The sequence below is a fragment of the Chionomys nivalis genome, chromosome X, assembly GCF_950005125.1.
Source record: "Chionomys nivalis chromosome X, mChiNiv1.1, whole genome shotgun sequence".
Taxonomy (NCBI): domain Eukaryota; kingdom Metazoa; phylum Chordata; class Mammalia; order Rodentia; family Cricetidae; genus Chionomys; species Chionomys nivalis.
The window spans coordinates 11,789,749-11,800,738 of record NC_080112.1 but is presented as its reverse complement, the minus strand read 5'-3'; the positions used below and the strand labels follow the sequence as shown (position 1 = coordinate 11,800,738).

The 10,990-nt window shown below is 40.1% G+C and overlaps 1 protein-coding gene across 1 annotated transcript; it reads right to left on the bottom strand.

Annotated features, from left to right (window-relative positions):
- Positions 1-249: 249 nt before the first annotated feature.
- On the bottom strand, positions 250-2,774 carry LOC130867656 (V-type proton ATPase 116 kDa subunit a 4-like). Its single transcript, XM_057759752.1, has 2 exons — positions 2,280-2,774; positions 250-2,099 (listed from the first exon to the last, which is right to left on the bottom strand). The coding sequence occupies exons 1-2, from the start codon at positions 2,740-2,742 to the stop codon at positions 250-252; spliced, it is 2,313 nt and encodes a 770-aa protein (XP_057615735.1). The 5' UTR covers positions 2,743-2,774.
- Positions 2,775-10,990: the final 8,216 nt, after the last annotated feature.

Here is a 10,990-nt window from a genome sequence, read left to right as displayed (position 1 = left end):
GTGGTCTAGTGTCCCCTCCCCCATTTCCCAGTTATTGTAGTATTTGACCATTTGGCTGGACATAAAGTCCCAAATGAAAAAAGTAACCCTTGGGTTACGTGGTGAAGTCCTGCCAAATCCCATGCCTCACACAGCTTCTCACTTCACTGTAGCCAACAGGGTTGCTGCGTGGGACTCCTGGCCTGGGCTGACATCAGAGACGAGAGTGAAGTCCTTCAGTTGGCATCAGCACCAGGGACGCAGAAGAGCCTACTCCTCAGCAGCCCCTTCCAGGACTTGCTTGAAGGAGAAGGGGGAGAACTTGGAGCCAGCGCCCTCATAGAACTTGTTATGGAACTCCACCCAGTGCAGCCGGAGGGCATGCAGAAAGGCCGAGAGGCCCTCCATGATCAGGAGGATAGCGACGGTCAGGACGGCGAAGACGGCAAAAATGATGAAGACCCCGATGAGCCCTCCCCAGCCCCGAAGGCGAAGGCCGATGTTCATCACCATGGTCCAGAGCACTTTGGACAGCTCTGCGTGAGCCAAGCTGAGGGCCCAGAGACGAAGATACGAGGCTGTGTTGGAGATGCAGCCCAGGCAGTACTCGATGGTATGGATGGCCTGGTGGACAAAGATGTCTCCAAAGTTGAACTCCTCCTCGTGGTCACCCTTAGTCCCCGCTGTCTTCTTCTGAGCAGAGGCGCTCGAGTGGCCACCCTCAATGTCATCCTCGTGGATCCTGAAAGACTGAAGCTGAGATTTCTGGTATTTGGCTCTGAGGAGAAATGGCTTGATCAGAAGCATCCATGGCACAGAGACCAACGCAATAATGACAAAGAAAGTCTGGACTTCTTGCTGATGGCCGTACAGGGGTGCATTGGCGTCACTGTAGTCAAACAGAAACATGCTGATGAAGTGGATGAGGATGCTGGGAGCCTTCTGGGATGTGTGGGCATCATACCGACACCACTTGAAGATGATCATGAAAACCAGGTATCCAAACAGACTCAGCATAAAAATCATCTCGGGGATGAACTGCAGAACGATGTTGTGGGTCCTTCTGAAGTAAATGTGATTGAAGAGGCCAAGAAAAACACCAAAAGTCATCTGAATGATCCCCAGGATGACTGACATCTTCATCTTATAGGAGTTCAGAAACGTGAGTTTGTTTGAAGCCACGTTCCAAATCGGATCAATCCCAAATGGGTAGGGATTTCCAGAATACACTCCTGGGATGGCCGGGTCTAGCTGCAAATACTGACTCTTTTCCATGACATGGGCATTCCATGTACCATTTCTGAACATAGGTTGGACGCTCCAGGAGGACCCAAAGATGTTAAAAGACTTGGAGAAGCAGTCATTGTAGATCAAGCCCGTGTAGATGGAGAAGATGCCCATGAGCAGGATCAGGTAGCGCCCATTGAAGAAGGTGTTCCAGATCTCATTGGTGCTCTTCTGAGCCAGCAGGTGCTTCTCGTTTAGGACCATCCACAGGGCCGCCATCAGCATCACCAGCCCGTGACCACAGTCTCCAAACATCACGGCAAACAGGAAGGGGAAAGTGATGATCGTGTAGGGAGCTGGGTTTATCTCTCTGTAGCTCCCTACACCATAGGCGTCAACAATGTTCTGGAAGCCAGCTATAAATTTATTAGTCCTGTTGAAGGTGGGAGGGTCTGCTTTAGTCTCCACTTCGGTCATGATGGGGACCATGGAGGAGCCACTAAGTTCCATGCCCTGCTCCAGCGCCTTCTTGATGTGCCTGGTGTCTGCCACTGGGAACCAGATCTCGGCGATGATGCACTGCTGGGTGACGTCAATGTTGCACATGTTCAGGACATGGTAGACAGCCTTCATCTTCTGCACTTTGATGACCCACGAGTGCCAGTTGGCAGCTGCTTCCTGCAGTAGGCGCTGCTGGTGAGACTCTGTTTGGGTGATAACAGTGATTAAGTCCTCCAGCCTCACATTGACACTGGCCAGCATCTCTCTGCGCTCAACCGCAGACTCCGGGCAGGGATAGATGGTGGCACGAAACCCATCACAGATCTTCTTGATCTTCAGCCTGAGCTGTTCTCCTTGATAAAATACGATGAATATATTCTTTTTCATTTCTTCTTTCGTCACAGGATCCTCCAGAAGCGTGTCCATCTCGCTGAACTTCAAGTACACATTTCCCCGGCAAACTCTTCACAGCAGCCTCTCGAAGGAAGCCATCCTCTCCCTGTGTATCACGCCAGCCGTGAACCCCAACTTCCCAGTCATGAACGCAGGTATGGCTCTTAACTCCAAGAGACCCGAAGTGTCTTCAACAAAGAAATCGTCAGCTAAGTTGGTTTCTGTCTCAAAAAAGTCCTGGGTTTTCTTTAGGAGGTATTTGAGTTCTGTCAGTTCCAGAAAGCTCTTCTTTAAAGCCTGTTGGCTCTGATTGGCTTCCTGGAGCTCTCCTTCCAGTTTCTCCAGAGTACTCTTCAGGGTGATCATTTCTCGGGGGAGAGGCGTCTCTGGCTCCTTCTCGGGCGTCTGGATTACAATCTCGTTTTTCATCTCATCTTCCAGAAAACGGAGGATTCGCTCCAGCGACTCGCACCTTCGGACTTCATTCACAAACTTCCTCTGGAAGCTGTTCACATTTGCATTGAGGTCTTTGAACTGAACCAAGCCAAGTTCTCCCAGTTCAGCTACACAGCAATAGGCAGCCTCCACCTGGAGAAAGACTTGGGATAAACACATCTCCTCACTTCGAAACACAGATGCCATGTTGGCCCAGCCTTAGTCTGAGTTTCCTTGGAGCTGGTTCTGGGTGGAGACCCACTGTCCAATTCCTGCAGCAGGGAGTGCCCAGCCGCAGCAGAGGCAGCAGCAGCAGGCGGCAGCCACAGTCAGTTGTGGTTTTCAAGGTGGCCCAGAGCCCAGTGGCAGGGAGGCTGCCTAGCCTTTCCCTCTCCACACACTGTCCCAGCTCCCTCCAGGAACTTGTTTTAAAACGTGTTACTGGAGAGTCCAGATTCTTCTCAAAAAAATAGCTATCAACTTTATAGCCTCTATTCTTATTAGTCTCTAACCTTATCCCAGTCACAATATAAATATTTTCATTTTCACAAATGCCAAACAGTTTTCCATAGAGATGCCTCAGACGTTAAGAGTACATTCAGAGATATTGTAGAGAGCCTCAATTCAATACCTAAGCACACATATCAGGTAGCCCACAACGGCCTGTAACTCAAGTTCCAGGTAATTTTCTGGCTTTTCCAATCATGTGTCCAAAAATATACATAAAAGGAGAGTTAAAAATGAGTCTTTTAAAAACATAAGCAGAAGTTGAGCATACAGCATTCATTTTTTTCTCTGAAGTTATTTTCTCAATTGTGAAATCAGGTAATGACCAACCTGAAAAAATAGAAAGAATAATGCTTTTTAAATAAGTAAGCACATGAATTTAATAAGGAGAATTTTTTAAAAAAAACAAATACATATATGCAGTGTCTGGTAAACTATTACATCAAAGATATGTTAAGAAGAATGTTATATTCTATTTTACAAAGCAGCCTGAGAATCTTAAAAATTAAGGTGCTGCTTAGAGCCATGTAGTTTCTATGAGCTACATCCCCCCCAAAAAAAACCAATCTGATTTATACTCACAAAAGTCTTTGCTAATTATCTTTATTATTTCTGAAAACTGAACAGAGGAATAATATTTCTTCTATATTTTCTCAGCAAAAATCAATTCAGTGAGCATTGACTTATATGCTCACACCCATAAATTCATATCAAGGATCATAGTCTATGCATGTCTTGTGCCATGTAGCTTATGCACAGATACAAAGACACATGAACATCACACACACACACACACACAAACACATGCACAGCATATACATACTTCTTGAAGAACATTTATAATTCCCTTTCTACAAAGTAAGATAAGTAGAGGTTAATTATGTTGCCCAAGATGTTGAGGACAGTAAGTGGTGAATCTGAGATCATGCAAGTATCTCATGAAAACAGAAAGTTGGTATGAGTTCAAAGAAATGCTTACACGTCCATAGTACTTTAGTACTTCAAATTGTTTCCATCCATGTACTCTTTTTTGTTTCAGTTTTATATCTATCTTTGTAATATTGTATTGTCTGGATTTTGAAGAAGGCATAGCCTTAGATATAAATATAAAAATTAAAGGTTCAAGTAAAAACATATTGCTTTTCTAAGATCATTCTTTTATTGATTGTATATATACTTTAGTACTTATGCAACATATATACATTTTATATATACTCATATAACAAAGTATGCAAATGTTATTTCAGGATTATATACTTTTGTAAATGACCATGACTATTTCTATCTATAAAATAATAGGTTCATTTATAGACATCTGTGTAGGCTCTCTGTATTTCCTTCTGTAAACATGTTCATATAGTGTGCCAGAAATGCAAGTTACAATAAAAATCATGGGAGTAGAACTGCATATCAGACCATGCTAGACACAGAGAAGAATAAAGAAGATGTACTATAAGGAGAGACAGAGATAGAAAGTCAGAAGGTATAAACTCAGAGAGAGATTCAGTTCCTAAGATAGACTGAAACTCTTTTATATCAGATAACAGGAAATTCCTTGTTTCTACTCATATGCCATTGTGTAAAGTTGATATCTTTATAGATAAGAAGATAGCTCACTATGCTGTTAAATAATAAAATGTAAAGAAATAATGGTCTTCTTAAGAGTGACCTTATTGGTCATTAGCTCAGATTATTTCTATGAAGTGTCTCAAGTCACTGGGGTCACATATGAAACCATCAAGAGCTGATTGCTGAGGTGTGAAAATGTATGCATTGATTTTATTGCCTCACTGACTTTTCATAAAATTTTGATATTAACATGTAGAAATATAGAAATACACATAAATATGTAGTACAGTTCTCTTTCTTCTTCATTGTTCTGTTCCACTCTTTCTTTTATCAAAATTTCACCACAGATTTATCAGTACTCAAAAACTTGAGGCACTCATTCTTAGTGAATGTATTACTCTAATAATTAACATTCAACTCTGTCAAAAGCTAAAGCTAATCACTTCACATAATTATGCTACTCTATACTTATATGAACAGTGAAAGAGTCTTCATTAAGCTTGAAAGATCTGGGAAGTAGTGATAAAAACTGCCTAAATACATTCATGGATCAAATGGTTCTCACCACTAGAATCTGGAGTCTTTGAATCAAGGAAGCCACATGTTTGGAGCCCTCAGGTGAAAATTGCATGTTCCTTGTTATCTCAAAATTGTGTCACTTGTGGAGTTAATTACCTAAAGAGCCCTGCACAGAATTCATGTAGTTGTGTCATGCTTCTCTTCTAAACTAGAACAGTGCAATTATAACATAAAGTAAATCGTTGTATTTACTCTAATGAGCTTTCCTCTAAGTTTTACTAATAACATGAAAACTAGTAGCAGGGTCGATATAAAGTCTCTATGGCAATTATCATGCCATTTTTCCTTTCTTCCTATATTCTTCTCATATAACATTTAATGTATTTTTGTTCAAGTCAATTTAATTTATCAGTAGGCAAGAGACATGAAACAGGGTTGATTTGCTTTGGATATACTTACAAGTAAACTGGAAAACTCAATTTTCAAGTTGAGTTTTCAATCAGATACACATGGGAAAGACAAAAACTGATTCAAGGAATGCTGATATTTACCAAGGGTTAATATGATGCAAATGCAAGGAGAAAAACACTTGTTTCTCTTCTTGCTTATTCATTGCAAAGCCATTTTAAGGTTTGGGTCTATAACAGAATAATCCATTATTAATACAGGTTGATTAAATGAGAAGACAAGTGAGATACTATCCAGTGCAGTTGTACAATCACAACACAGGTGTCCTTGAAGGCTTGGGGTACTGGGTTTGTTTTGCTCCATGAAAAAGTATTCCTATCTTATCTACTTCTGTCATCTTTTAAAAATTGGTATGTCTAGATATAAATTGAGAATGGACTGCAGACTCATTATTCTTACCTCTCTTCTAACACTTGCCCTTCTACTATTTTACAAAATAAGGGCTCTATTTTCAAGTTGACCCTCCCATCATAACTCAGGGACAGAAATCCTCTAAAGCCCTAAATACTGGTACACACCAAAACATTAGCAACTGTTGAGAATATGAATGCTATTTTTATTGACTTACATGTTCTTTATAATTCTTGAGACTTCTATATTTTCAACTCAACTACACTGAAGGGAACCCTAAGTGATGTAACAGCTAATAAACCTTTATTGTAAGAAGTAGTTCAAAGGGGTGACAGACATCAATAAATAAAAATCTATCCAAACTTAGGAAGTACAAAAGGCATACAAATTGTCCAACATGCACATGTGAACCCAGAAGAAAGCACTTAAGTGACTAATAACTTTAATTGGAACATAAATTATTATTTACTTAAGGAAATCTACTTATTGAAAATAAAACATTTATTCCCAATGTATTAACAATGCATTTCACATAAGTTAAGTTTGTTATATGTTTTCATTATGTATAATTCATTTTATATAACCAACTGTATTTTGTTAAATAAATATAAAACAGAATTCAATCCTAAATGATATTTTATGAAAAAAGAAAGTATACATACTGGAAAATTTTAAATTAATATTAAAAATATACTCCACTGCAAATTTTAAGTTTGTAGGAAATAAATGCAATTTTATGTTCTATAAAGGCCTTAATAATGAAATATATTATATGATTAAAAAGTTCTGCTATGAGAGCTCCTTCAACTCCTTCAGCCAATAGCCTTTAAGATACCAGCCCACTTGGGTGTGGTCTTTTATACTATAAATGCAGCTGTAAAGCATGTGCTCACTCTCTTTCTTCCAGGTCTTGCTTTCAGTTACTAGACTCTGTTCCTATTCCCTATTTGTGCAGAGGACTGTGATCTAGGACAGTGATCTGTAAGTTTCCCCTACATAAATACCTATTTATTATATGTAATTCTGAACTAGTGTTGGATTATTTTGTAACTTCTGCCATCATTTGGCACCCAAACATAGGGACCAGTCCACACTTTTTGGGATTGATCCACCAGCCAAGAAGCATGTTGCACATTGACTCTCCTGCCCATGTCTGCTCAGTGCTCCTTGGCTTGTGATCCACATGCCAGTCCACATACTACTGTCTCTGATTTCCATGGGGCACACAGTCTGCAATTCACACTGACGTAAAACTTTGGGTTTCCTCTTTGTCCTGAGCCCCAACTCTTGGAATCATTTGATCGCCTTAATAACTGTTATTAATATGTTAAACAAAGCATATTTTCAGTACCTAAGTAAACAACACATGCTGTTCATAGGTGCTAGTATCTCATGGCCATGTGGTTGTAACTGCAACACCTGCTGGGTTTGGAAATCTCTTATTTAAACAAAAGGGCAAGGTGCTATGGGAGCTCCTTCCACTCCTTCAGCCAATAGCCTTTAAGATATTGACCCACTTGAGCATGGTCTCTTATACTGTAAATGCAGCTATAAAGCATGCACTCACTCTCTTGCTTCCGGCTCTTGCTTCTGGCTGCTAGAGTCTGTTCCTGTTGCCTGTTTGTGCAGAGGACTGTGATCTAGAACAGCGATCTGTAAGTCTCCTCTAAATACATAACCCTTTATTATAAGTAATTCTGAACTACTATAGAATTATTTTTTTGACTTCAGCCATCAAAATCTTATAAGAAAAAGCTATGAGTTATAAGACAAGAGGTAATAATGACAAATACCTGACAGTTTTAATATTATTATTCATGTAATTTTAAAGAATTATAAAATATATACATATTTCTTAATATGGAGATATTATTTCATACATAAAAGGACAATATATTTTATTTGATTAAAATTTACTCGTCTTTGGAACATGTCCTAATATATGCTCCTATGTCCACTTAAATGCATACTGAAAAATTAAAGCATTCAATTTATAAGTGTGGCAAAGGAATTTTAATAAAATAACTTCATTGTAATTAACTCATAGATAAAACCATCACCAATGTAGATTAAGGTAGCAAGTGTAAATTTCTTACATGTTAGTGAACATCTGTGCATTCTGAATGTCACACAGAACTAAAGGCCTGGTTAGATGATGTTTTGTGATCCTGCTGCAGCCAGAGTACTAAGACAGTATTTTTTGTGTGAGTCTAAAGATGTTGTTTTTTTTATTAAAAATTTCCACCTCCTCTCCTCCTCTCACTTCCCTCCCCTCCTCCCTTTCCCTCCCTCTCTAGTTCAAAGACCAGTCAGGGTTCCCTACTCTATGGGAAGTCCAGGAAGGTGAGCATCCAAACAGACTAGGCTCCCACAACGCCTGTCCATGCAGTGGAATCAAAACCCAGTACCATTGTTCTAGGCTTCTCAGTCAGCCCCCATTGTCAGCCACATTTAGAGAGTCCAGTTTGATCATATGTTAAATCAGTCCCAGTCCAACTGGCCTTGGTGACGTCCCATTAGATCAGTCCCGCTATCTCACTGGGTGGACACACCCCTCATGGTCCTGACTTCCTTGCTCATGTTCTCCCTCCTTCTGCTCCTCATTTGGACCTTGGGAGCTCAGTCCAGTGCTCCAATGTAGGTCTCTGTCCTTATCTCCATCCATCGCCAGATGAAGGTTCTATGGTGATATACAAGATATTCATTAGTGAGGCTATAAGATAAGGCCAGTTCAGGCACCCTCTCCTCTGCTGCCCAAGTAACGAGTTGGAAACATCTCCTTGGACACCCGGGAACCCCTCTAAAGTCAGGTCTCTTGCCAACCTTAAAATGGCTCCTTTAATTAAGATATCTACTATTCTGCTCCCACATCCACCCCTCCTCTATCCCAACCATTCCATTCCCCCAAGCGCTCCCCATCCTCCCCTTGTCCTTTCTCTCTCCCCATCTCCCCTACCTCCACCAACCCCCCACCCCTATGCTCCCAACCCCTGCCGGGCAATCTTGTCCACTTCCAATATCCAGGAGGATAACTATATGTTTTCATTTGGGTTCACTTTCTTATTTAGTTTCTCTAGGATCACGAATTATAAGCTCGATATCCTTTATTTATGGCTAGAATCCACTTATGAGTGAGTCCATACCATATTCATCTTTTTTGGGTCTGGGTTATCTCACTCGGTAAAGTGTTTTCTATTTCCATCCATTTGCATGCAAAATTCTAGGTGTCATTTTTTTTTTACTGCTGAGTAACACTCTAAAGTGTATATGTGCCACACCTTCATTATCCATTCTTCTATTGAGAGGCACCTAGGTTGTTTCCAGGTTCTGGATATTACAAATAGTGCTGCTATGAACATAGTTGAACAAATGCTTTTGTAATATGATTGGGCATCTCTTGGGTATATTCCCAACAGTGGTATTGCTGGATCCTGAGGTAGATTGATTCCCAGTTTCCTGAGAAACAGCCACACTGATTTCCAAAGTAGTTGCACAAGTTTGCATTCCCAGCAACAATGGATGAATGTTCCCCTTACTCCATATCCTCTCAAGCATAGGCTATCATTGGTGTTTTTGATTTTAGCTATTCTGACAGGTGTAAGGTGGTATCTCAGAGTTGTTTTGATTTGCATTTCCCTGATCACTAAGGAGGTTGAGCATGACCTTAAGTGTATTTTGGCCATTTGAACTTCTGTTGAGAATTCTCTGTTCAGTTCAGTACTCAATTTTCAATTGGGTTAATTAGAGTTTTAATGTCCAGTTTCTTGAGTTTTTTTTTTTTTTTAGTTTCTTGAAAAGTGCCGTGGGATTTCTTTTTTTTTTAATTTTTATTCTTTTTTAATTAAAATTTCCAAAAACAAATGTTTTTGTCATATGATAGGGCATCTCTTGGGTATATTCCCAAGAGTGCTATTGCTTGGTCCAGGGGTAGGTTGATCCCAATTTTTCTGAGAAACCGCCACACTGATTTCCAAAGTGGTTGCACAAGTTTGCAGTCCCACCAGCAATGGATGAGGGTACCCTTTTCTCCACAACCTCTCCAGCAAAGGCTATCCTTAGTGTTTTTGATTTTAGCCATTCTGACAGGTGTAAGATGATATCTCAAAGTTGTTTTGATTTGCATTTCTCTGATCGCTAAGGAGGTTGAGCATGACCTTAAGTATCTTTTGGCCATTTTAATTTCTTCTGATGAAAATTCTCTGTTCAGTTCAGTGCCCCATTTTTTAATTGGGTTAATTATCCTTTTAAAGTCTAGTTTCTTGAGTTCTTTATATATTTTGGAGATCAGACCTTTGTCTGTAGCGGGGTTGGTGAAGATCTTCTCCCAGTCAGTAGGCTGCCTTTTTGTCTTAATGACAGTGTCCTTTGCTTTACAGAAGCTTCTCAGTTTCAGGAGGTCCCATTTATTCAATGTTGCCCTTAATGTCTGTGCTGCTGGGGTTATACATAGGAAGCGATCTCCTGTGCCCATATGTTGTAGGGTGCTTCCCATTTTCTCTTCTGTCAGGTTCAGTGTGTTCAGATTGATATTGAGGTCTTTGATCCATTTGGACTTGAGTTTTGTGCATGGTGATAGATATGGGTCTATTTTCATTCTTCTACAGGTTGACATCCAATTGTGCCAGCACCATTTGTTGAAGATGCTTTCTTTCTTCCATTGTATACTTTTAGCTCCTTTATCGAAAATTAGTTGTTCATAGGTTTGTGGGTTAAAATCTGGGTCTTCTATACGATTACATTGGTCGACTGCTCTGTTTTTATGCCAGTACCACGCTGTTTTCATTACTGTAGCTCTGTAATAGAGTTTGAAGTCAGGGATGGTAATGTCTCCAGAAGTTCCTTTATTGTATAAGATTGTTTTGGCTATCCTGGGTTTTTTGTTTCTCCATATAAAGTTGATTATTGTCCTTTCAAGATCTGTGAAGAATTTTGATGGGATTTTAATGGGGATTGCATTGAATCTATAAATTGCCCTTGGTAGAATTGCCATTTTTACTATGTTGATCCTCCCAATCCAGGAGCAAGGGAGATCCTTCCATTT